Raw genomic sequence first — 25,595 nt, forward strand, 5'->3', positions numbered from 1 at the left:
TTAGTGTTTTAATATATTTGGGTTATAGCCTGTTTAAAAAGTCACAATGAACATTTAAAAAAAATCTAAATAATTACACTGAGATGTAACTGAAAAAAATATTATTCTTTATTTTTTTCTTTTTGCCAATGCAATATTAAAAGTCTAGAAAATAGAAAATATAAGAAACTATGGGGTGCCTGGGTGGCCCAGTTGGTTAAGTAGCTGCCTTTAGCTCAGGTCATGATCCCAGCGTCCTGGGATCCAGTCCCACATTGGGCTCCCTGCTTGGCGGGGAGCCTGCTGCTTCTTCTGCCTGTTGTTCCCCCTGCTTGTGTATATGCTCTCTCTCTCTTGTCAGATAAATAAAATCTTAAAAAAGAAAGAAAATATAAGCAACTAGGGTGCTGGCTGACTTGGTTGGAAGAGCAAGCAACTCTTTTTTTTTTTTTTTTTAAGATTTTATTTATTTATTTGACAGAGATCACAAGTAGGAAGAGAGGCAGGCAGAGAGAGAGGAGCAAGCAGGCTCCCTGCTTAGCAGAGAACCTGATGTGGGAGTCGATCCCAGGACCCTGGGATCATGACCCTAGCTGAAGGCAAGAGGCTTAACCCACTGAGCCACCCAGGTGCCCCAAGAGCATCAGCTCTTGATCTCTGGGTTGTTAGTTTGAGTCCCATGTTGCGTGTGAAAATCACTTACATAAATTAAAACAAAACAAAACAAAAAACAAGAAATGGAGGACAACTTGCTGGGCAAGGCCCAAATGTGAACTTAGCAATTAAAATTTCCACATTAGTGGGGTGCCTAAGTGGCCCAGTTGGTTAAGCGTTCCAATCTTGATCTCAGCTCAGACCTTCATCTCAGGATCTTGAGTTTTAACTCTGCGGTTAAAAAAAAGAAAAAAGAAAAAAAGAATCGACATTAGCACTTGCAGCTATTCCATGCGCAAGCTGCCTTTAGACATAAGGAGATATTCCTGTTGCATTTCTGTTGCCTAGTTAAGAAAAAATAGTTTTTATTATGGATAATAAATACATACAGAAGTAGAGCAGATGGCATAAAGAACCTCTACAAACCCATTACCCAGTTTCAACAATCGTAGCTCATGGCCGATCTTGTTTCATTCATACCCCCACCCACTTGTGCACCCTTACTCCCAGTCCATCATTCTAAAACAAATCTCAGATTAGCATTTCATATGCATATATTTTAGTATGTTTCTGAAAGATAAGGTTCCTTAAAAAGTATAATCACAATACCATTATCACACTTTAAAAATTAGCAATGATGGGGCGCCTGGGTGGCACAGTGGTTTAAAGTAACATAACAAACTTCACCCAAATCTGTGCACTAGGAGACACCAAGCTCTAGCATGGCTTCTAGCAGTGTGAGGCGCAACTCTAGGATGACCCCAGTCCCTATTAGAATCCTTGCCTGGGGGGCACCTTGGCAAGGTGCCCCGGCATCGGGCTCTCTGCTCCGCAGGGAGCCTGCTTCCCCCTCTCTCTCTGCCTGCCTCTCTGCCTACTTGTGATTTCTGTCAAATAAATAAATAAAAATCTAAAAAAAAAAAAAAGATGAGCAGTGATTCTCCAGGATCCTATATCCAATCAATGTTTCAATTTTTCCTGCTCATAAGTGGTGATTTTTCATAATGGATTGTTTGAATTAGCACCTAAACAGTATCTGCACTTTGATATGTTAGGTATCATCTGACTTACAGGTGCCCTCTTCTTCTCTCCTGCCCCCCTGCCCCTGTTAACCCTCGTACAGTGTATTTGTGGAAGAACCAGACATCATTTGTTCTGTGGAATGGCAACATTCTGGATTTGTCACATTGCATTCCTGTGGTGTCTTGTAGCATGTTCTGGGTTTTTCTGTATTTGATGTAAACTGGTGGTAAAGGGCTTGATCAGATTCAAGTTTGATTTTCTTTCTTTTCTTTTTTTTCGGGGAACAAGACTACTTTGTAGGTGGTGACATCTCTTTCCAGCAGGAGGACATCTGGCTATTAGTCTCCCTTTCTGTGATGTTAAAATTGGTTATTCAGGTCTAGGCATCTGATTTAGCCTGATCCATCCATTGTGAAGTACCCTATTAGCTTTCACTTAATATTTTAGCAGCCATTTATAATAATTGCTGGTAACTAGTTTAGCAAGAAGAAGAGATACCATTTTTAAAAAGTAATTTTTAAGACCTGGAGAGTAACTGAATGACATTATGATTTTTCTGTTTGATGATTCCACCTTCTCTAAAGTCAAGTCACAGAGAATCTTTCCTGAGCTAATAAGCAGATCGCATCAGCTGAGAAGCTCTGTGAAAGAACAAAGCCAACAGTGTGCCAGTTGTCTTCCCATGGGTTGGCATTCTCTCATGAGACAATTTCTCAACCCCAAGGCTAAAAGGAATGAGGCAGTGTTTTGGTTTTGATTTTTGTTAAATAATCAATCTTGGACTTCATTAAGCTTTCAGTGTGTACCCTACAATTTATACATTAACATTGTATTAAATGTACTAACAGAGAGAAAAAGAGTTGGGAAACAACACTGAAGTATTCCCGCTCCTGGGGTGCATTGGTGGCTCAGTCTGTTAGGTGTCCAACTCTTGGTTTCGGCTCAGATCATAATCTCAGGGTCATGACATCAAGCCCCCACATCAGGCTCCATGTTCAGCTCAGAGTCTGCTTGAGATTCTCTCTTCCTCTCACTCTGCCTCTCTCACTTGTTTGCTCTTTCTCTATCAAATAAATAACAAATCTTTTGAAAAAAGAAGAAGAAGAAATACCCTATTCCTTCAACCCATTTCTCTGTTGGGGTTTAAGAGTCAGGATACTAAGTAATCCCCATCCCTAAGTCTCACCTGGCTGTCACTGGTGATTTGTAACTGCCAACCTTGGAGAGAAAGGAGAAAAGGAAAAATCATTTGGGAAGGCCTAGGAAGGGTGTCCCTAACCAATAGCTACTTGTTGAGAGGAATTCAAGGTAAAATATTAGAAGCTAACTTAGAAATGATTTGATCTAATCCCTTTGCCAATCTAAGAATCCCTCCCTAAGAATCTGCCAACTGCTAAACTTTCTTTCCTACTCAATTCTATTATGGCACTCATCTCATTCTGCTCCTTTAATTTTGTATATCTTGTTTTCAATATTGGGTTATGCATTTTTTTGAGAACAAGGAATTTATCTAATTATTCTATTTAATCCCATATAGGGTGTCAAACAGAAACACAGCTGGACATCCGTTGAAACAGTGTAAATAGATTTCATTCAGTAACTACTGGCAGCAGGGGAGAGAGCTGAGCACCATTCTGATTTGCGCAGAAATGATTGGGCATTTTTTAAAAATTTTTTATAAACACATATTTTTATCCCCAGGGGTACAGGTCTGTGAATCGCCAGGTTTACACTCTTCACAGCACTCACCAAAGCACATACCCTCCCAATGTCCATAACCCCACCCCCCTTCGCCAATCCCCCTCCCCCCAGCAACCCTCAGTTTGTTTTGTGAGATTAAGAGTCACTTATGGTTTGTCTCCCTCCCAATCCCATCTTGTTTCATTGATTCTTCTCCTACCCACTTAAGCCCCCATGTTGTATCACCACTTCCTCATATCAGGGAGATCATATGATAGTTGTCTTTGCTACCTAAAGCAATCTACATATTTAATGCAATTCCTATCAAAGTACCATCCATCTTTTTCAAAGAAATGGAACAAATAATTCTAAAATTTATATGGAACCAGAAAAGACCTTGAATAGCCAAAGGGATATTGAAAAAGAAAGCCAAAGTTGGTGGCATCACAATCCCAGACTTCAAGCTCTATTACAAAGCTGCCATCATCAAGACAGCATGGTACTGGCACAAAAACAGACACATAGATCAACGGAACAGAAGAGAGAGCCCAGAAGTGATTGGGCATTTTAAAGTGAGAGTGGGGGTAGCACTGGGAGAGAGGCCCTGTCCTTCCTGATGAGTGCATTTTAAAGAAATGGCTCTCAGGTCCTTGAGAAAGATTTGTGAGTCACGGGAGATACCTGTTCACAGTTGTCTGCCCTTTATAAAAAATGCTGTAGGATAGGGAATTCAGAGGCCCTTTGTCCGGCACTGGCTAGAATTGCACTTTCCCAGGCAAGGATTCTTTTTTTTTTTTTTTTTTAAGATTTTATTTAGTTATTTGACAGAGATCACAGGTAGGCAGAGAGAGAGCAGGAATCAGACTCCCTACTAAGCAGAGAGCCCAATGTGGGACTCAATCCCAGGACCCTGCGATCATGACCTGAGCTGAAGGCAGAGGCTTTAAAACCCACTGAGCTCCCAAGGCGCCCCCCAGGCAAGGATTCTAATAGGGACTGGGGTCATCCTAGAGTTGCGCCTCACACTGCTAGAAGCCATGTTAGAGCTTGGTGTCTCCTAGTGCACAGGTTTGGGTGAAGTTTGTTATGTGCTGAGAGTTCTGCAATTCTCAAGGTCTAGACCACTACTTAATGATTTTGTCTGAAGTGAACACATTTAGATAAATTCAGTTTCCTCTACCCTGAAGGCAACAGGGTCCGTTGGAATGCCTTTCACCTTCCCTTGGTGGCTAAACACAGCCAGGAAACAGGAGCATCACCTGCGTTCATTATCTCCCTTCCCTAGGTCTCTGCTCTCCTTGTAGGATGATAGCTGTCCTTCTCTTGGAGGGTAGCCCGTTTACTTGTGACTAAGAGACTTCATTTCCCTTCCACGGATGCTCTAATTAAAAAAAAAAAAAAAAATCAGTATGATCAATCTGCTATAAACACATTGAAATATTTTACTGTCTATGGCAATTTTCTGGGCACTATGAATAAAGCAGTTTAAAGGTCTGCCTCCTACCCGGGGAATCGTACGTAGCAAAACAGCATTTCTGTCTATTTTCATCAAGCTTTTCCTTCTTGGCATTTATCTCAGGATGTAATGTATTTATCTGTATGATAATTTTTGAATATTTGTCATGGAAACTCTGTCTTTTCTTGTTCACCATTGAAAGGCAAGCACCTGCCACAGTGCCTATAACCGTTAAATATATTCCAGAATGATCTATTTAACAAAATAAATGGGTGGCTTTCCATCCTACCTTGTCTTTTCCGACAACACTGACAGTGTACAATGCTATTTAATTAAACCATGGTAACAAACAAATGTTTGCAAGGTATCCTGGACCTTGAGTTGTGTTTCAGTGATTGTTCTTCTCTTCATAGGTTCCTTACCTATTCCTACCTCTTGGCCTTCAACGTGTGGCTTCTGCTTGCACCCGTTACCCTGTGTTATGACTGGCAAGTCGGCAGTATTCCTCTGGTGGAGACCATATGGGACGTGCGGAACTTAGCCACCATCCTTCTGGCAGTTTTCATGACCTTACTGAGCCTTCATTGTTTAGCAGCCTTCAAGGTAATTTTCTTAAAATCCAACTGAACTCTTTGCATTTGAAGACAGATGCTCTGTATTTAGTGATGCCTTCTCCACCCATCACCCCTAGGTGGTCCGAGTCTAAATTGAATCTACTCTTTTGTCTGAAAAACAAAAAAATTATATTTTTCCAGGTAAGTAATATTTATTTTAAAGACCTTAGTGAAGTTAGCAGATCTTGGCCACCTTAATTATCTTTTACTGTGTTCTACCAACCCTGTAGAAATTGGATCTGAAATGGAATGTTTGCAAACAAGAATTTTTTTCCTGCTCTAGTTGACTGATTTTTGCAGCAATTTGTTTGATTTCATGTAATGATAAATGAGATAATGATAATATATTCATAAGTGCTTAAAATATGGTTAAGATGTTACTTCCACTAATGAGTACCTGCCTGACTGGGTTGGTTGGGTGAGTCTCACTTCAAAAAAAAGGAATGGTAAAAAATCGGAAAAAAATTATTAAATGTAGTGGTTTCAAGAATGACCAAAGACAGCAAAGAACTTGAAAATGTTTACTTAGGAAAAACTGCTCCTGCATTGGAGAAGATGCTCCTTGCTTGAGGGGATTCCCATCCCCTCCCCATACTTACCCCTTCCCCCTCTCTGCCCAGCCCAGCTGGTGTGAAAAAAAAACACCCACAGGTTTACCAGTTAGAAGCTGATTTGGGGCCGCCTGGTTGGCTTAGTGGGTTAAAGCCTCTGCCTGTGGCTCAGGTCATGGTTTCAGGGTCCTGGGATCGAGCCCTGCATCTGGCTCTCTGCTCAGCAGGGAGTCTGTTTCCTCCTCTCTGTCTGTCTCTGTCCGCCTCTCTGCCCACTTATGATCTCTGTCTGTCAAATAAATAAATAAAATCTTTAAAAAAGAAAAAGAAAAGAAGCTGATTTGGTTTTAGAGCAAAGCAGAGCAGCAAGAAACTTAAGGGGGGAGCTTTTAGAAATGAGAGAGCTATGGAAAGGCTGAGATAATATGCTCTGCATGCATTCATGACTGGCTGCTGAACAACATGGCGCTCCCCAGGGAGCACAAGCAAAACTGAAAGCCTGGGGAGACTTACTGATTTTCTGCAAATTTGAAAGAATTTTTTAACCCATACACAGGTTGGGCAATAGAGAGGGGAAGCTTCATTGTCTTGAGTTGTTAGTATATAACCGCTGTTGAAATCATTGGCTGATCAGAAAGCTGTGCAGACACAAGTGAGATTCCCCCAGAGATTAAGGCAAAAGGGGTGAAAAAAACCTGAGCAAAATCTCAGCTCTCTACAGAGAAACAGATTTTTCATTTTGAGTCTAGGCAAGTTCATTATAAATTAAAACAGTAAAAACAGCAAGTTTCGGGAGGACAGAATGAAATACAAGGTCACTACAATGTATGATACACAATGCTTAGTTTTTAATCAGATTACTGGACATGTAAAGAAGCGGGAGAGTGTGACCAAAACTTGTGAGGAGATAGTAAGTAGAAAACAGAACAGAACTAAGAATCCAGAGGTAAGCTCTATTACATCCTCTATTGATTTTTGACAAAGTTACCAAGATAATTCAATGGGGGAGGGATAGTCTTTTAAATAAAAGGTACCAAAATAATGGAATATATATAAAGAAAAAAATGTGACATTTTACCCTTATGTCATACTGTACACTCAGAAATTAATTCTAAGTGGACCATAATCTTTAAATAAAAGAATTAAATAATATCAAAAATTCTAAAACGAAACAGGAGAAAAATCTTTGTGGACTTGGGTTAACTAAAGATTTCTTAGAACACATAGTTCAGTCTATTAAAGAAAAAGATGACAGATTGGACATCATTAGAATTAAAAATTTTGCTCATCAGGGTCACCTGGGTGGCTCAGTTGGTTGAACATCTATATTTTTTTAAAAAGATTAAAATGTGGGACGCCTGGGTGGCTCAGTTGGTTAAGCAGCTGCCTTTGGCTCAGGTCATGATCCCAGCGTCCTGGGATCGAGTCCCACATTGGGCTCCTTGCTCCGCAGGGAGCCTGCTTCTCCCTCTGACTGCCTTCCACTCTGTCTGCCTGTGCTCGCTCTCTCTCTCTCTTACAAATAAATAAATAAAATCTTAAAAAAAAAAAAGATTAAAATGTTACAAAGAGATTAAAGGCTGGAATGAATACAGAACTGGCATTTGAATATAAAATACTAGCATGTGATCCTGAAAATTTGATGAAAAAATTTTTGAATTACTAAAACCTTTTGTTAAAGAAAAATTCATATAAAATGCAATTAACCATTTTAAAGTATACAGTTTAGTGATACTTAATGTATTCATAATATTGTGTAACTACCAGCTCTCTCTAATTTTAAAACCTTTTCATCACCTCGTTAAAAATACCCCAGTGACTCCCAATTCTCCCCTCCACATCACCTGGTGACTTCTAATCTGCTTTCTGTCTCAATGGATTGGCCTATTCTGGATATACCATATAAAAAGAACTATACAGTATGTGACCTTTTGTGTTTGACTTCTTTCACTTTGCATAGTATTTTTGAAATTCATCCAAGCTGTAGCATGCATCAATGCTTAGTTCTTTTTAATGGCCGAATAAGAATCCATTGGATGTATACACAGTAATTTGTTTATCCAGTCTTCTGTTTGTGGACATTCATGTTGTTTCCACCTTTTGGCTATTATAAGCATTGCTGTATTACTACATTTATGGACATATGTTTTCATTTCTCTTAGATTTATACCTAAGACAGAAATTGCTAGGTCTTATGGTAATTATGTAGTTAACTTTCCGAGGAACTCCTTTTCATATTGGCTGCACCATTTAACATTCACAGAGTATACAGTTGTTCCTATATATCCAGTCTTTGCTAGTACTTGTTATTTTCCATTATTTTGTTTAAAGCCATCCTGGTAGGTGTGAAGAGCTCTATCTTTGTAGTTTTGATTTGAATTTCTTTAATGAACAGTGATGAACAGCTTTTTATGTGCTTATTGGCCATCTGTATATCTTTTTTTAGAGAAGTGTATATTCTAGTCCTTTGCTCATTTTTCAGTTGGGTTGTCTTTTTTTGTTGTTGTTGGGTCGTAAGAGTTTGTTGTATATATAGGATTTTAAATCCCCAACAGATATTTTCTTCCATTCTTTAAATTGCCTTTTCACATTGTTGATGATGTCCTTTAATGCACGCAAGTTTTTAATTCAGTAAGTGCAGGCTCTTTTCTTTTTTGTTATTCTTCATTGCTTTTGTTATCAAACCTAAGAATCCATTGCCAAAGCTGAGGTCATGAAGATTTATGACTCTGTTTTGTTCAAATAGTTTTATAGTTTAAGCTCTTATATTTGGGTCACTGATCCATTTTGAATTATTTTTTGTCTATGTAGTGGTATGAGAGTCCAGGTTCATTTTTTGGCTGGTGGATATCCACTGGTGTCAGCACCATATTTCGAAGAAACTATTTTTCCTCCAAATACCTTATTTAAAGTAATCTACTTCTTAGTCATTTTGTAAATCAAGTTGATAAGACAAGTATGATAATGAATAACCATCCTCAAAAAACTCTAGCATGCCAGTTAGTTACATAAACTTGAGCTCAAATTTCACCTTCGTAGTACTGTCTACCATATGTACCCTTTTGGTTATTTATTTATTTATTTAATAGAGCAAAAGGGCAAAAAGAGGGAGACAGTGAATGGAAGGGAGAGGGATAAGCAGACTCTGGGCTGAGCTCCAACTCAGGACCCTGAGGTCACGACCTGAACCAAAACCAAGAGTTGGACACCAACCAACTCAGCCACCCAGGCCCTCCCATATGTATCCTATTTAAAATGTAATCATTTGCCCTCCACTCTTTTTCCTTTTAACTTTTTAACTTTCCTTCACTCTACTTCCAATTTCTAAAATGCTGTGAACTTTGTTATTTTATGTAATATCTTTTTCCTACAACTAGAATGTATGCCCCATGAGGACGGAGATTTTTTTCTGTTTTGTTCACTGCCATATTTCTGGCATCAAGGAGTTGTTGCATACAGTATTTATCATCTAAATTTTATTGTTTGTTGCTGAGTGTTGTTTTATTATTTGTTGCTAAATGAGTAAAGACATAAAAAGTTAGCAACTCTCTTCAACTAGTTATCGGTATGCAGAACCTTTTTTCTTTATTTTTTTTAAGGCTATAAAAGGACCATACACAATACGAGTATGAAGTGTCTGGGGGTAGATTTGTTTTATTAGAATCTGGCCTTAGCTCATAGTTTGGCCTGCCTGCTCTATTGTTATTAATCTACAGGAAAAAATGTAGTAGAGCACTGGATTGGTATGTCAGTATGAGTTTTCTTGGACTCCTTCCAAACTGACTAAAGGGAGTGTTGAATACCCATAGGCTGCCATCTTGGTGAGGTGTACTAAATATGGACTTTTGTGATGGCAGTGAACCCCCAACACAAGCAAGCTTTGGCCCTCTCCAGAGTATCTTTGATAGCAAGATTAATGATTGGAAACTTCTTCTTTTCTTTCTTTCATGGAATTTGTTCCAAAATCCCTTTAATGCATCAGGAAAAATACTAGCAAAGCATTCCTGCTTTGGCAATAGTAAGATTTAGCTCTTTGGTGATAGCTTTCATCTTGAAAATTCTTTGCGAACATTGATAAGGTGACATTTGAGGAGAGACATGAAGGAATTGAAGGAGGGACCTGTGTAGCTATTTAGAGAAGAACATTTCAAGTAGAGGGAAAGCAAGTGCAAAGACCCTGTGGCAGGAAAAGTACTGGGGTGTTCACAAAACAGCAAGTAAGCTGATGTGGCTGGAACAAAGTGGGCCAGAGGTAGAGAGCCGAATGAAATGAAGCCAAAGAGATGATGGAGTGTGTGTGTATCTGGGCGCATACACAGGATTCAGCCTCCATCTTTTTTTAAGTCTCTGCCTATTTTCCTCTCTCCTGCTGTGCTTCTTCTGCATGCCCTCTGGTTGTGTTGACAGTCTGGGTTGTGTCTGGTTTTCTTTATCTGTCATCCTATCTTGTTATTAACCAGGGCTCTGGAGTTGAGGAATGTCATCTACCCTGTTACAGTTGTATTGACACTTTTCTGTTTCATTAATATTTTTTATTTTTATTTTTATTTTTTTTAAGATTTTATTTATTTATTTGACAGAGAGAAATCACAAGTAGATGGAGAGGCAGGCAGAGAGAGAGAGAGGGAAGCAGGCTCTCTGCTGAGCAGAGATCCCGATGCGGGACTCGATCCCAGGACTCTGAGATCATGACCTGAGCTGAAGGCAGTGGCCTAACCCACTGAGCCACCCAGGCGCCCTCATTAATATTTTTTAAAAGATTTTATTTATTCGACACAGAGATCATAAGCAGGCAGAGAGGCAGACAGAGAGAGGGAGAAGCAGGCTCTCTGCAGAGAGCCTGATACGGGACTCGATCCCAGGACCCTGAGATCATGATCTGAGCCAAAGACAGAGGCTTAACCCACTGAGCCACCCAGGCACCCAGATGTTTGACTTTTGACAAGCTCTTGTCTTGGATTGAGTAGGAGGGCTAGGACATAGAATCTAAGCTTTCTTTCGGTAGAAAAAAACAGCAGGGTGAATTTAGAGGTTGTTTCTGATCGGTCCCATTTTCATAATATAAGCAATGTAAGACCTCAAGCAGTAGTTTATTATTTATCATAAAAGAATATGCTTAGGATCCTTGAGAATTTAAATGTAGAATATGTCATATTCTGTGTTTCTCCTTCAGCTCCTCCTCCGATTCATACCCTTATTCACTAGAAATGCATTTGAACTTATATTACACGATGTAGAGAACAATCTATAAATTCTTTGTGGCGTTGAATTCTTTTTAACAGTGAACTTTAGAGTGAACTAATTTGCTCTTACTCTTTGTGTTGAAGATAATCACTCTGTTAGAATTTATGTATAGTAGAGAGGAAGAATATTTAAACCACAAAGGTTTATTGTTCCATTCTTTTTATCAATAGTGACTGTTTATGCACTGGGAGAAGCATACGCTGAGAATACTCTTGGGGTTCTCATTATGACTCCTACGGACTATATGTCAAATTATTGACTTGCAGTAGGGATATGGATCAGGAAAGGAGCCAGTGTAATTTCGATTGTTGAGAGGAATTAATGCCAAAGAGTTGGCCTTTTCCCACTGTCCTCTAATGTGATTTCCCTGCATTACAGAGGAAATACCACTGAATCTTATTTAAGAGTAATTTATTTCTTATTGATTCTTTATTACATTCTCACAAGGTGTCTCAACATTCTAAGCAATTTTTTTTATATCTTTTATAATTTTGTGACATTTTTGTAAAAGTAAAACCTGACGGAAAAAGAGGGTTAGTGACATCTGACTTTGTCATGCAGACTTCCACAATGAGATGTCTTTGAGAATGGACTTTAGGCAGTGTACGGTCTCCTCCTCCCAGTATGGGACTTTCAGGGCTCTTTTTTGTTTATTTGTTGGGGTTGTTTCATTTTTTTAGTAGAGGTCACAGTTTTTTTCCCAATCTGTCTGTTCATTCCCAGTTTTCCACATCATTCCCTTGAAGCCAGCACAAATCAGAGGCCATCTCTCTGAGCCATGGAGACCGAGTCAAATTCTCAGGTCTGCATGAGGACAAATCTGCAGCATGGCCAATGGAGGTGACCTCTAGTAACAGCTTGGTGGAAATGGAGGGGTGGCATGGAGTGAAACTAATGCATCTCCTCACTTAGGGAGGGACTTGTGTTTATCTCAGGGACATCCCTTCATGCCTATTCCTAGACTTGACCTTGCTTAGCCTCCATGCTAGTCTGGATCATAGCCCCCATCAACATTTTCTTTTCTTTTTAAAGCTTTTTTTAAAAAAGAGTTTGTTTATTTATTTATTTGACAGAGAGAGAGAGATCACATGTAGGCAGAGAGGCAGGCAGAGAGAGATGGGGAAACAGGCTCTCTGCTGAGCAGAGAGCCCAATGTGGGGCTCAATCCCAGGACCCTGGGACCATGACCTGAGCCGAAGGCAGAGACTTAACCCAGGCTCCCCTCCCCATCAGCATTTGCAATAAAAGAAGACAGATATCTGATGGACAAACAGAGATTATGAGCCTTAGCGCTCTCATTTAAAAAACCTCACACAGCACAACAAGGAGGTAAGATTAGAATGGGAACCACTGTTGGAAAGTGATTATTTACTCACTGACATTTTTACCTTTTTTTTTTTTTTTTTTTTAAGAAAGAACTGAAGCAACTTAGGGAATAAATACAGTGTAGTGGAGTTGACCAGGAGATGGAAGTGTGTGGGTGTGTGTGGGTGTGTGTGTGTGTGTGTATTTGTGTGTGTGGAAATACCTGAATTGTAAATACTTGGGGCTCTTCTGGACATACAGGCTGTCATAACTATTCACCTCTGCCACTGTGCCATACATTAGAACATTGTACTACCCAGACCCATGCAGTTGAACTGAACAAGCTTTCAGATTTCTGGAAATGATTTTGCATTTAGTTCAGCCAGATAATAGGATATTATCACAGTGCATGGGTCACTGTGGAACAACTCTTTTAAATTCCAGAATAGCCATTATGAAACCTGGTAAAGTAAGCATCTTGTTTTAATATACCAAGTGGTAAAATAAAATTGAACTTGAGGAATGAAGATTGCATTTAATGGTGAATGGCTCTGTGCCAAAGTTGATTTTTTTTTTCCTTCTGGCCTACATTTCTCACTTCAGTTCCCGTTTTCTGCAGACTGTATGCTCTCCATCCTTTTCTGTCCTCTGTTCGTGAAAATCCTCTCCATGCTATTATAGATCCAGTCTTTCTAGCCCATTTATAACCCATCCAGTCTGTCCCACTTTGGGACCATTGTAGTCACTGACAGAGGTCCTAATGATCTGTTGACATGGTCCATCTATCCCTGACCACCAGTACTATGGGAGTAGCCCTTGTCTGGGGTGTCTGTCTCACATTTGGCTTCTCCGCCTGCTGACATTTTACCTATGGTGATAACATCCTGCTACTTAGGGGCAGTTTTTCAGGTCAGTAGCTGTAGTCAGCTTTAGCCCTTGGGCCATATGTCAGAGCTGAAATTTTTGTTGATACCATTTTTCTGATAAGTGTGAAAATAAGCTGACTGCTTCATCAGATGCAGTGTTATAAATTAGATACGCTAGATTTGTACCTCATTGGAAAATGGAACATTTTGAACAATCCACTTCAACTACCTTTTCCCACATACTTTTTTCCTCTCTCAGATTTGTATTTAGTTAATATATAGTCTAATAGTTAATATATAGTATACTTAGTTAATATATAGTATAATACTGGTTTCTGGAGTAGAATTTGGGGATTCATCACTCACATATAATACCCAGTGCTCAAAACGACATGTGCCCTCCTTAATGTATGGGACACAAACTGTGACTTACGTTCTGTCATCTAATTTCATTTGATAGTCTCCTTTCATGTTGGAGGCCACCCAGGTAATGCATGTGGAGGAAACCCGCTAGTTCTAGATCAGTAGCTTCTGAGGCTAGGAGGAGGGAGGCCGTGGAGTAGAGTGATTAGCTTTGAGTCCAAAGCTAAGCTCTGCCACTGACCAACCTTGTGGATGCAAGCTTGCCTTGTTTAGCCATTTTCCTGCACCATCATGTAGGGTCATTTTGAAGTTAACCAGGGCAAGCCATAAGACATTGAGCACAGTGGCTGGCACCTGGGAGGGCCTAAGTACCTATCAGAGGTCCTAGTGGTACTTGTTGTCATCATTGTCTTTGCTACCATTATGAAATTGCCACAGATTAAAGTCAGGAGCATAGTTAGAACTCCTGTTTTTATTTTATAAGAATAGCCATAAAAACTAAAACCAAAAACCAAATACACAATATCCAGCAGGACTGACTTTTTGATTCTGTGCATTTCAGTATACAGTTGTGCTTTACATGATAAAAAAAAAATTACTTGTAATGCTACCAAAGATTAATCCCCACCCCCCCTCCTCCAAACCTTGTTTTATCCCTCATCCTGTATAAAAGAGGTTAAATTCTTGACTTAAGAGCTGATGGTAGTAACACACTTTCAAGTTTCTAATGCTTCGATGTATTTGGAATTTGGAAGTAGGCATAATTAACTGTAATGGAAGGCCAGAAACATAAAACTTAGTTTAAAAAAAAAAAGTTTGCAAAGGGGAAGAAAATAGTGGCAAATATCACCGGCCTATTTATAAATGAACATTGGAGTTATCACCTAAACCTCCAAATTATAGAAATAGTAAAGACAATTCTAAAAGTATTTGGGAGTTTAGGAAAGGAGGCAGGGTATAAGAAATCATTTTCTTTTATAATTGCTGTTCTTTATACCTTTTCCTGTCGTTGCTGGATTTCTTCATTCCACTCAGTGGTGACCACTGGAGCAAAAGAGACACAAGAAATGCACCTTTTTAATTTAATGGCTACTTAAAAATCAGAGACCCTTGAGCAAAGTCTTCCCCAGGCATTGCTTTCTGTCCATTATTAATATGTCATGTGTGAAGTCATTCTCCTTGTACCAGATCTGAACCTCACATAAATCCTTCCCTCTCCTGTTCTGTGTCATGTACAACTCAGTGGTACCTGCAGTGTTCTGCTTGGCTTTTGATCTAGGCCTGGCAGGAGTTTTTCCACATCATTAAATAATTTGTTTTATTCTTTGCTTTCACAGGGCAATTACATTTTCACAAGCCCATTCTTTAATAAGAAAATGACTTACCTACTCCTTTGATGTTTATACCTTAGTTGGAAGACTCTGAACTTATTAATAATGGAAGAATTAGATAGTTGCATAATGGGAAAAGGAATTTTCAACTATCAGTAACAGCTTTATTTCTTTTTCTTGATTGTATACTTTGTGAGTCTTGGCAAAATTTCATAGTTGACGTTATTATTGACTTTTATTCAGAATAATTGACACCTTTTGAGTGATGATCTTAACACTTAAAAAAAATTTATTATTATTATTTTTTAGTTTTTTAAGTAGGCTCTACACTCAACGTGGGGCTCAAATTCATAACCCCAGATTATGAGTCACATGCTCTACTGGCTGAGCCAGCCAGGCACCCCTGTAATCTTAACATTTTTTAAATACTTTATTTCTCTTAATGATTCATACTCATAAAAGCAACTCATTTCTGCTTAGCTGTACCATGCTTCTGATTGTTTTTAAACTCTTAACAAGGTCAAGACATTTTTGAAACTCTTAGAGTCACTCTGTCCTTTCTGTTTCCATTTAGAACATGAAATTTCTATTTAAAGAAGCATTCCTTTTTTTCTCTTGTTCTAAGAAAACCATGAAATATGTAATTAGGACTCTCCGAGATAAAAGCAGCTACAAATACTTCTCCACAGAATGCCCATTGGAAATTGCTATTGTATTGGAAAATACAAAAGAGACCAAAGTGATTGATTGCCACATTCTTCAGATGGTTTGCTATAAGAACAATGCCCAAGAAAGCCTATAAAGAGGTAATAAGCACAACTTGGGGAGAATAACATATAAGAACTTTGGAATACTTATTTTTACACCTGTTTTGCCTAAAGAGAGGCAGCATAGAATATTAGAAAGCAAGCAAGTTTTTAATATGAGCTTTAGTGTTTATGTCACTAGACATCAAAATGTTGGTGGTAATGTCCTCAAATTTCTTTCTGAATCTAACAAAAACAAATGAAACAATGTACATGGTACCTGGCATTGTTCAGGAGGGAAGTGCTGTATAAATCATTTCCACTTGGATGTCTCAAAGTCAGCATTCCAAAGTCTAACTCCTGAATGTACCCATTCACTGTGTCCCCCACAATGTTATCGAACTCACTGCATTCTGCTGGCTGCCCAAGCCAAAATTCTTGGAGTTTCATTGTTTCCTCTCCATGTCTCTCTGTCTCTAATATCATATCCAGTCCATCAATAAGTACCAGCAAATATATTTTTGTAATATATCTGGAATTTGACCATTTCTCTCCACCGTCACTGCTGCCATCACCGTCCCTCACCTGGATTATTGCTAGAGCTACTTAACTAGTCTTCCTGCTTCTACCCTCTACCACTGGTCCAGACTGTTCTCAACACAGTGACTAGATGATTCTTTAAACATGTAAGCCAGAGCCTGTCCCTTCTGTGCTTACCATCTTCCAGTGGCTCCTTATTGCTTTCAAAGGAAAAATCATCACCTTTTTAAAGGCCCTAAAGTTTCTGCGTGCCAATTATCTCTCTTGTTCCTTCCTGAGCTCTTTGCCTACTATGCAATGAATTTTATGGACTCCTTCATCTCCTACAAGTCTTCACTTAGTTGCTAGCTTCTCGAGGCCTACCCTGACCACCATGTTTAGGATTGCAACCCACTTCTTGCCTACCATATATTGCAGGGACTCTTTGTCAGACTCTCTTGCTCTTTCTCCCTCTTTTTTTCCCTCTCTCTGGAAGGTCAGGGATTCTTTATGTCTGTTTTGCTAACTGGTGTACTCCAAAGAACTTAGAGTAGTGCCTGGAAAGTACAAAGGACATAGGAGTAGTTGATTGCTAAATTCTGTAAGTGATTGCCTGTAAGCACACTGCCCAAGGAAATGATACAGAAGAGGCTGCAATATTATGCATTTGTTGTCTGACTGAAGGATCAGGGACTGTGTTTTTCCAAAAGCACCATTGCTGAGGATAGGAAAGTTTTCAGTTGGACAAGACAAATGAACTGAGGGAAGTGTCCAATGGTACCCCCAATGCTCTTGCACTTGCCATGTCTCTCCTAGGAGGAGGGCAGGGTATGAGTGGATGACCAGTCTCACTTAGCGGATGTATACAGTGGTGAGATGGAAATGGAAACTGGTCTTAAGAGCTAACAAACTATTTAGAGACAAGCAGGATAAATTTGTAGGGATTGTATAGATGCAGGGTGGTGCATTCAGAGAGGAAAAGCCCAGAGGAAGGCAATAAGATAAAATATTAAATATTTAACTTACTGACCACTCACTAGTTCCAAGTGATATGCTGAATATAGAGAATAAAGATAGGGTAAACCCAGTAGCTGCCTGAACAATTTGTTTTTCTTTGCTCCCATTTCCATTGCCCCCCACCTCTGAGAGAATTATCCTTCTAAATATGGGTATGATCTAAACATATCTCTGACCTGCCAAGAAACCTTCCTGATATCAACACTGACTTAGCCTGACTGAAGTCAAGACTGTGCAGCCATGTGACTTGATAAAGTTTTTTAATGTGTATCGTGATTTTCTGCATGGAAAATGGCAGTCAGCTATTCTACATCTACCAAGAATGAATGGGGGAAAAATGCATTTCAACTGTAGCATAAAAGCCATCAATAGCTGAGTTCAGGGGAAATTTCCTGTTTGCAGAGAGGGAGGTAATTTTTTGGTACTGCTTATAGAAACTCCTAAGGCAAAAAAACTTTTCCTTTTAACTCCATTCTGCTTGAGTAGTTTATGCCATCATTTTTCAAAATATGTTCCAGCATCACACCGATCATTAAGTAAGGTTACCTCTCTAAATAAAGATGCTGCATATCAGAAGCACTAGGTTTTTAAAGATCAATGTATTTCCGTACTAGAGAACTTCAGAAAGCCTCAACTGTGCTCTAAGCAGCCTTTTAGGTTTCCGAGTGAGGTGTTCAGTGAATGGCATTTCTCAGATTTATTTGAGTTTGGAAGCCCCCTTTCAGGACTTCTTGCAGTATCTGTGTTCTTGTAATAAGCTCTGGGAAGCGCTGATTTAAATTTTTGAGGTTTGGTGGAGAAGTGAACTTCAGAGAGTCCATTTTCTGGGCAGTGTGCTTTTTTTTGTTTGTTTTATTTTTTGTTTTTTGTTTTTGCCTTATTTGTACTTTCAAAAACAATACCCCCCACCACCACAGCTTCATCGGAAGAATTTTCGTTTTTATTATCCCTTTAGCAGTCAATACCACCTGAAAAAGAATTCCTTTGAAACCATTTCTTTTAGAGTTTGAGTTTACAACCTGTCAACAGCAAGTGAAAGGTAAGATCCATGGAATCTTGGTTTTCATTGTATGGAGGCCAGCATTTGACACAACAGTGACTGTGACTGCTCACATTGATGAGGCCTGAGAGACACACAAGGCTGCCCATAGAATGTTACAGTTTGGGGAAGTAAGTGTCACCTCGACCCATTGGTATGTTAAGTGGCAGTTTCAAAGGTAAAACCAAAGTGACACCACATACATCTCTCCGCATGTGGTTTTTCTTGTCTCTGGAGAAAGTTGAAAATTCTATTTTTACCTTGGGGGGGGGGGTGATTTACAAGAAGCCACTTGACAGAGTAGACTTTGTCTTCCTTGAGTAAAAAGTGAATGGTTCTTGCCTCAGCATATAGGTCCTTTCATGGGTGGTTCTTGTGGCAAAGCTGTTGACAAAGGACTTCCTTGAGCTCCATGATAAGCCATTGTGTCCCTGTTTGCTAATAAATGGTTGCGCTTTTGGCAGAATGTTCTCTGCAACTTGCTTTCATTTTTGTATCCCTTCTGGCTGGGTCTAATTGCCAGAGGCCACCATTATTTACAAAGGGACCTGGCAACTTTAAATGGCCAAATTGGCTTCGTCAGTTTGTGACTCAGGACTCTGGCATTTGGTATTAAAAAGTGATTAATTAGGAAGAACATTTATTAATGTCAGCCTCTCTGGCATAGCCTTAAATTCTCTCCATTACAGTATACCACAATTTCTTTTGGTTTGGGTGACTTTGGCAGTAAACTCTAGTTTTTTTGCCTAGTGTAGATTTAGGTCCTCACTATGACAGTGTTTTCACTTGGGAATAATTCAATGTCAGGGCTTGTTGGAGGAAAATTTTTACTCTTTGTTTTTCTGTCTGAAACATTTATTCTCTTACCTTGTAAGAATTTCCCAAGGGCAGGGTGACTCCTAATTAATATATTAGTAATTAGTAATTACTAATTATTAGTAATTAGTTTTATTTTTTTGTCAAGCCTCATACAGATATATTGAATTTCTCTTTTATATACACGTTGGAGATTTCTGTTGTTGGTATGTGGTAGAAAGCAGTCCCTATGGACAATGATAGTAGGGGTTTGAATTTCTGAACTTGGAATTATAAGCACAGATCTTTTGATGGGATTGCATCCTGATAAACCTAAAAAAATGGAAAATATAGGTCGAAAATGCATTTAATCCACCTAGCCTACAGTAAGGCAAAATCCCCCACCACAAAGTTTGTTTTATAACGAAGTGTTGAATATCTCCTGGAAGGTATTGAGTGCTGTACTGAAAGTGACAGACAGGCTGATTGTATGGTTGCAAAATGGTCATCAGTGGATCAGTTGCTTGTCCTCACGGCTGACCAGGATCAGTGCCCAGTATCACAGAGAGAACAGCACCATGTATCTCTAACCCAGGAAAAGATCCAGATTCAAAATTCGAAGTATAGATTCTACTGAATGCCTATCACTTTCTCATCATTATAAAGTCGTGAAGTATAACTGGAATCATCCTAAGTCAGGGTCCATCTCTATTTAACAGCTATTTTTTTTTAAAGATTTTTTTTTTTTAAGATTTTATTTATTTATCAGAGAGAGAGAGGGGGAGAGAGCGAGCACAGGCAGACAGAATGGCAAGCAGAGGCAGAGGGAGAAGCAAGCAGGCTCCCTGCCGAGCAAGGAGCCCGATGTGGGACTCGATCCCAGGACGCCGGGATCATGACCTGAGCTAAAGGCAGCTGCTTAACCAACTGAGCCACCCAGGCGTCCCTTAACAACTATTTTAAACAGGGCCTTTGTTTCTATGCTTTGTTGAATTTATAGGTCTGTTGAATTTGTCCTTTTAAAATGGAAGGCAGCCTGTAAAGTGGTCGGCAGGCTGTTTGAATGCCCAGTTAAGGATTGGAGAAGAGCATGATTTAATCATGCTGGTTATTTTCAGTGATTTCTGATGAAACAAAATGATCCATCCAGCTTTTATCACCAAAATGTTTCAGAACCAAGTAGGGGGTCTTACGCAATGAGATGCAACATATTTTGATTATAGAAGATATTTGGATTTTGGATGAGCACATTGATGGATAACAGGATTCAGATCCACTTATTAATAGTAGTTCCTCTAGGAGCTCAGCTGTACAAGTAAACCTCACTTTTTGTTGTTTTTAACCTGTTAAAAAAGAAGCTGTCTAGGGGTGCCTCAGTGATCAGTCAGTTAGGCATCTGCCTTCAGCTTAAGTCATGATCCCAGGATCCGGGGATCAAGACTCACATCAGGCTCCCTGCCCAGTGGGAAGTCTGCTTCTCTCTCTCCCTCTCCACTTTCCCAGCTCATCCTCTTTCTCGGTGTCTCTCTGCATAAATAAAATCTTTAAGAAAAAGAAGCTTTCTAAATTTCTATTACTTCATATTTCATAAACTTAAAGTAAGTCAAATATTTCTCTAAGATTTGTTTGATAAAGCATGGTGAATTATTTTATTTAAGAAATGCTGCTCTAAAATATCTAGATCTTTATTGTGTGAAAATAAGTGGGATTTTTGTGGTTCCTTCTTACTTATTTTAGATTATAGAGGGAAGGTACTCTCTCCTCTGTGACAATCCCAAGTAGATGAGTCATACTTTTTAGTGAGTGTGACTCACTGTGTGAAAAAGTTAAACACCTTGTCTTTTTCTAAACAACAAAAAAAAGTCTGTGCCATCCTGCTTTGGAGGATTTTGGCAGAGGAACTTCTCCTTAATGGAAGCATTTGAACAGTAACTATCGGTAGAAATGAATTCTGCTCTGATTGTACACTCTCATAGGAATGAAACAATTTATGCATCTAATTTATCCTCTGCTTCTATTTGCTCAAACAGATGAATTCTTCAGAGTGAACTGTGAATTCATCAAAATGAATTGAAACAAGTGAATTCATCGAAGCTAAATTCGCTCATGACTTGGCTTCCGTGGCTAAGTCCATCCTGGTCCCTAATTGAATCCTCACAGAGGGGAAAAATTGGTTAATTGTTCCTGCCTCTCTCCCATACTGGGTCACCTTATTGAGTTACAGTTCTTGATTCAAGATTCTGGGGCATTACCCGTGTCATCTTCATTCTGCCAGCCAGAGCTGGATAGGGAGAGGAGAGTGTAATATGACACCAGTGCCTCTAGGCTGTAGACAGTCTTTCCCTCTTTGCTGAGACAGGCTCCAGGCACAAGACTTGAGTTTCTGTTTACTTTTCTCTCCTTGCTTCTCACAGGTATCTTGTCTATTGCATCACTGACCCTCCTCTGGACAGGTTCATGGGTGTCTGATGGGGATCCTGTTTCCTCTCTCCCTCCCCCTTCCTCCTCAGCACGCTTTGATCTCAACATATGTGAACACACATCTTTTAGAGCCACACCACTCTTGATTTTCCAAATCTTGCATCTTCCTGAGTGAATACTGTCTTTCTCTATATATATTTTATTGTTGTTTTATATATTTGTATATAGTATTATATAAATTTACATTACATATAAAATAGATATAAAGAATAAGTGGCTGTCATATTGACACATTACTGGAGGATTTCCTGTGTAAACAGTTCATAGATAAACAGTTGAATAATAAAAAATGGAAGCTTAGAGCAGTAACAAGTTTACAGAGCATGTGTAAATTTAAAATTTAGAAGGTCTTTGTTTCACGTAGTTTATTCATTGTGTTTCTGTGGTCATTAGAATACAAATGTCCTCTTATTTTCCTTACTAAGAAGGGCAGTTTCATCACGTTTCATCACATTATTTGATTTCTTATGTCAAAAATATCATTATTCCTCCCTTGAGACTTCTCAGATATAATTTTGACGTAGAATTCAGTAAGATCAGTCAGCTACATGATGTCATACTCTGTTGTATGTGGTAGATAGGGATATGCCCCTTCTTCCAGAGGCTGGCTGTTAGAATGAGGAGATTTGCACACATTCTCTGCCGCACATCCCCTAGCATCTGTGTTGATCTGGCAGAATGAATCCATGCAGCTTTCTGTCACAGGCCCTCAGGTGTGATTTTCTAGACTACGTTCTTGGTACCTTACTTGGTCACCTCCAAATTACTGGGTCTCATCTGTAGTCAGTGTATTTCTGCTGCAAAACCAGAAGGCAGCAAAAGGCTGAAATCCCCCCAGTGTGTGTTTTTTGCATACGTACACACACAAACACACACTCACACACAGGCTTTGGGGTGAGCTAGACCTCAGTTTGAAACCCTTGTTTCTCGCCAATTGTATCAACTTGGATCTGTCTTAAGTTGTCTGCACCTCAATTTCTTATCTGTACAAGTGGGGATGATTACTGATCTTATAATATTATCATGAAGTTTCAGTGGAAAGATTTCGGCCCAAGGTCTGGCATATGGTGTGTGCTTGAGAGATGCTTGTTTTCCCTATGTATCTTCTACCATTTACAACTTACCAGGTGGTTTTTCCTGCGCCCTCCACATTTCTCCCATGTATGATAGTGCACATACCATAATTGTTCAGACATGACCTTCCATCTTTCTAGTCTTCCTCACGTTTTTTGTTTTTTTTTTTTTCTTTTTAGATTTTATTTATTTATTTGACAGAGAGAGACACAGCAATAGAGAGAACACAGCAGGGTGAGTGAGAGAGGGAGAAGCAGGCTTCCCACTAAGCAAGGAGCCCGATGCTGGGCTGGATCCTAGGACCCTGGGATCATGACCTGAGCTGAAGGCAGGTACTTAATGGATGAGCCACCCAGGCACCCCTAGTCTTCCTCACTTTAAAAAAATTTCACAGCTTTCAAGTTCCAAAAATTCCTGTAAATAGTTTCATTCTACTCAGGGAAAGTTTTCTTGAACATTTTAACTCCTTACTAGTGCTTTCTTAACTAGGCGAATGGCGTTCTTTGGCATTAGACTGATATTTACCAATCATGGCTCTTCTAAAGTGTCTTTTAAAAGATTTTTGCTTTTCTTTTTCTTTAAACACTTAAAACACACATGCAGAATGTAACATACATTTGCAAATACCATTCTGAATGCATTTATCCTCAATTAGAAGAAGGTAATCGGAGAGCTTCACTCTTCCACCTGATTTAACTATGAGACGTACTTGTGTGCTCTTGTGAGATAAGGAATTTCAATCTCAAGAACTCGTGTTGGCAAGAAGATTCAGCCTGTTGATTAAAAACAAATCAAACAAAGCACAGGGCAGAAAAATGAAGTCCAGGACCAAGGACCAGAAATCGAAAATGTCAGTTTACGAATGCTCTGATTTTAATCTGCCTTCAGCTTTCTGTTCATTAGCGCATCTGGCTATGCTTCTTAGTGAAGAAAAGCTTGGCAGAGGGAGAAAGCCGTGTTTAAATTGGCTCAGAGAAGACACAGAGTGTACAAATCTACTTTTGTCTCCGAGGGGGTATAATTTCCTCATTCATTTCCCCTTTTAACATTTTTCTCCTGGTGCATTTATGAGTAAATTTTAGAGCACATGGAAGTGAGGAAATGATCACCCCAGTTCGAGCCAAGGAGAGTGTGGGTTGGCAGCTCTGCTGTCGAGATCCTGAGCCTGTCCTATTTTTTGTCCCACCCAGCTCAGCTTACCCCATCCATTTCAACTAGGGAAGAAAAACCCTTGCATAGTACATTCCATGCCTACCTGTGAGATGTGAATGTCATTGGAGGACTGTCCTTAGATCTCTCCGGGTGCAGCATTCTTGCCATTGGACCTAACTCGGGCTTCCAGTTGGATACATAGTCACAAAGAATCTGGCCCTGGTGACCGTGATTGAGGCTCTGAGAATCAGCTTTCAGGTTTTCTTTTTCTCTCTACCTTTAAGACTGCCCCAAGATTCCTTCTGCCTCCCGTGTTGCTCTTACTGAGTTTAGATTCTGGAACTTATCTGAGGCCTAACAAGTGGTCTCTTGTGTTGGATAGGCATAAGAGCAGGTGTTGGATAGGCATAAGAGCAGTAAAAATTCCAGACTTCCTCTTCAGCTATTGAGAGATCGGTCTCAACCTCATTGGCCAGATCAAAAGCCCTCTTCAGGTTGATGTTTGTCTTTACTGTTTTTATTTATTTATTTTTAAAGATTTTATTTATTTGACAGAGAGAGAGAGAGAGAGACAGTGAGAGAGGGAACACAAGCAGCAGGAATGGAAAAGGGAGAAGCAGGTTTCCCACTGAGCAGGGAGCCTGGTGCAGGGCTTGATCCTGGGACCTTGGGATCATGACCTGAGCCGAAGACAGACGCTTAATGACTGTATAAAAACAGTATTTAAAATTTTCTATAACCTCAGTAGCCTTACAAAAGGGTGGGTTAGCCACAAACTGACACCTATGGAAATATAAAAATATAAGGATGGGACTGAGGCAAGGGTGGGCTAGAGTCGCCTCTCCTGTCAGCTTATAAAAACCAGGGTTCTGATCCTTTCTTGGCATCCATAGCTCAGCTTCCATCCCTATATACCCTTTACTCTGAGCTGATCTGCCAGACAGGGTCCCGGCAGGAAACACACAACAAGGCCGATGGGGTGATTGAAGAGTTTGCAAAGGGTCTGTTTGCAGTGATACAGTCAGGGTTCGTGGAGCCAGCATGCACAGTGACACCTGCCAGATGACCTAAAAAGGCAGAGGACAGGGCTGTCATCAGGGGGCAAAAGTATGAGAGCTGTGATCATGGGAAAGGAATCCCAGACAGGAGCTATGCCTGCAGATCGGTGAACTGAGCAATTGCCAGGCCGAAGTGGAGGAGGGAGGGGCTGTAAGATGCAGAGGAGAACACAGCCAACAGTGAGGATCAGGTAGACGGGAGGGCAGCTCAGGGGGCATAAGTTCAAGGTACGATGGTGTAGAGCTCAGACAGTACCCTCTTGCCCCAAACGGCCAAGCTCTTTCTGTCCTCACTTGGCACTTCCCATTCTGGTCTTGAAATCATCCTTTTGGCTCCTGAGTTAGCATTTGGGGCCCAGTTCTCCATTCATTTAATGCCTTTGGTATTATCCCCATCCTTGAGAGTGTCTAAGGGCTTTTGTAGATTCGAAGTTCGTGATGTTTTAAATCAACCGAAGCCTCTGTTTTGCTCAAGTGGAAACTCACTGATGCATTTCCTGTGGACAGTCGGAGGGGTATTGGACCACAAAGAATTCTTAAAATGTGCACAAGGAGAGCCCAGTTTTCCCAGTTTTGCAGGAAGGAGAGCTGAGGTTGTATGCAACCTTGAGAACTCTTTCTCCCAGAAGTATTGACGTAACTCCCTGG

At 39.8% G+C, this 25,595-nt stretch overlaps 1 protein-coding gene and 1 long non-coding RNA gene across 3 annotated transcripts in view; one reads left to right on the forward strand and one right to left on the reverse strand.

The window, feature by feature from the left end:
* TMTC1 (transmembrane O-mannosyltransferase targeting cadherins 1) overlaps positions 1-25,595 on the forward strand; it is a 259,231-nt gene that overhangs the window by 137,955 nt on the left and 95,681 nt on the right. The window contains exon 8 of one of the 2 annotated variants that reach the window (XM_082742146.1): positions 5,206-5,395. The exons of the other annotated variant lie outside the window; for it this stretch is intronic. Coding sequence (XP_082598272.1) covers positions 5,206-5,395 — 190 coding nt within the window. The remainder of the gene's footprint in view (positions 1-5,205; positions 5,396-25,595) is intronic. 2 annotated transcript variants of the gene reach the window in all.
* On the reverse strand, positions 596-24,223 carry LOC309870084. Its single transcript, XR_014314482.1, has 4 exons — positions 23,993-24,223; positions 14,733-14,779; positions 2,843-2,874; positions 596-2,719 (listed from the first exon to the last, which is right to left on the reverse strand). It is a non-coding gene; the product is annotated as an uncharacterized lncRNA (long non-coding RNA).

The sequence above is a fragment of the Mustela nivalis genome (assembly GCF_964662115.1).
Source record: "Mustela nivalis genome assembly, chromosome: 7".
Classification (NCBI taxonomy): domain Eukaryota; kingdom Metazoa; phylum Chordata; class Mammalia; order Carnivora; family Mustelidae; genus Mustela; species Mustela nivalis.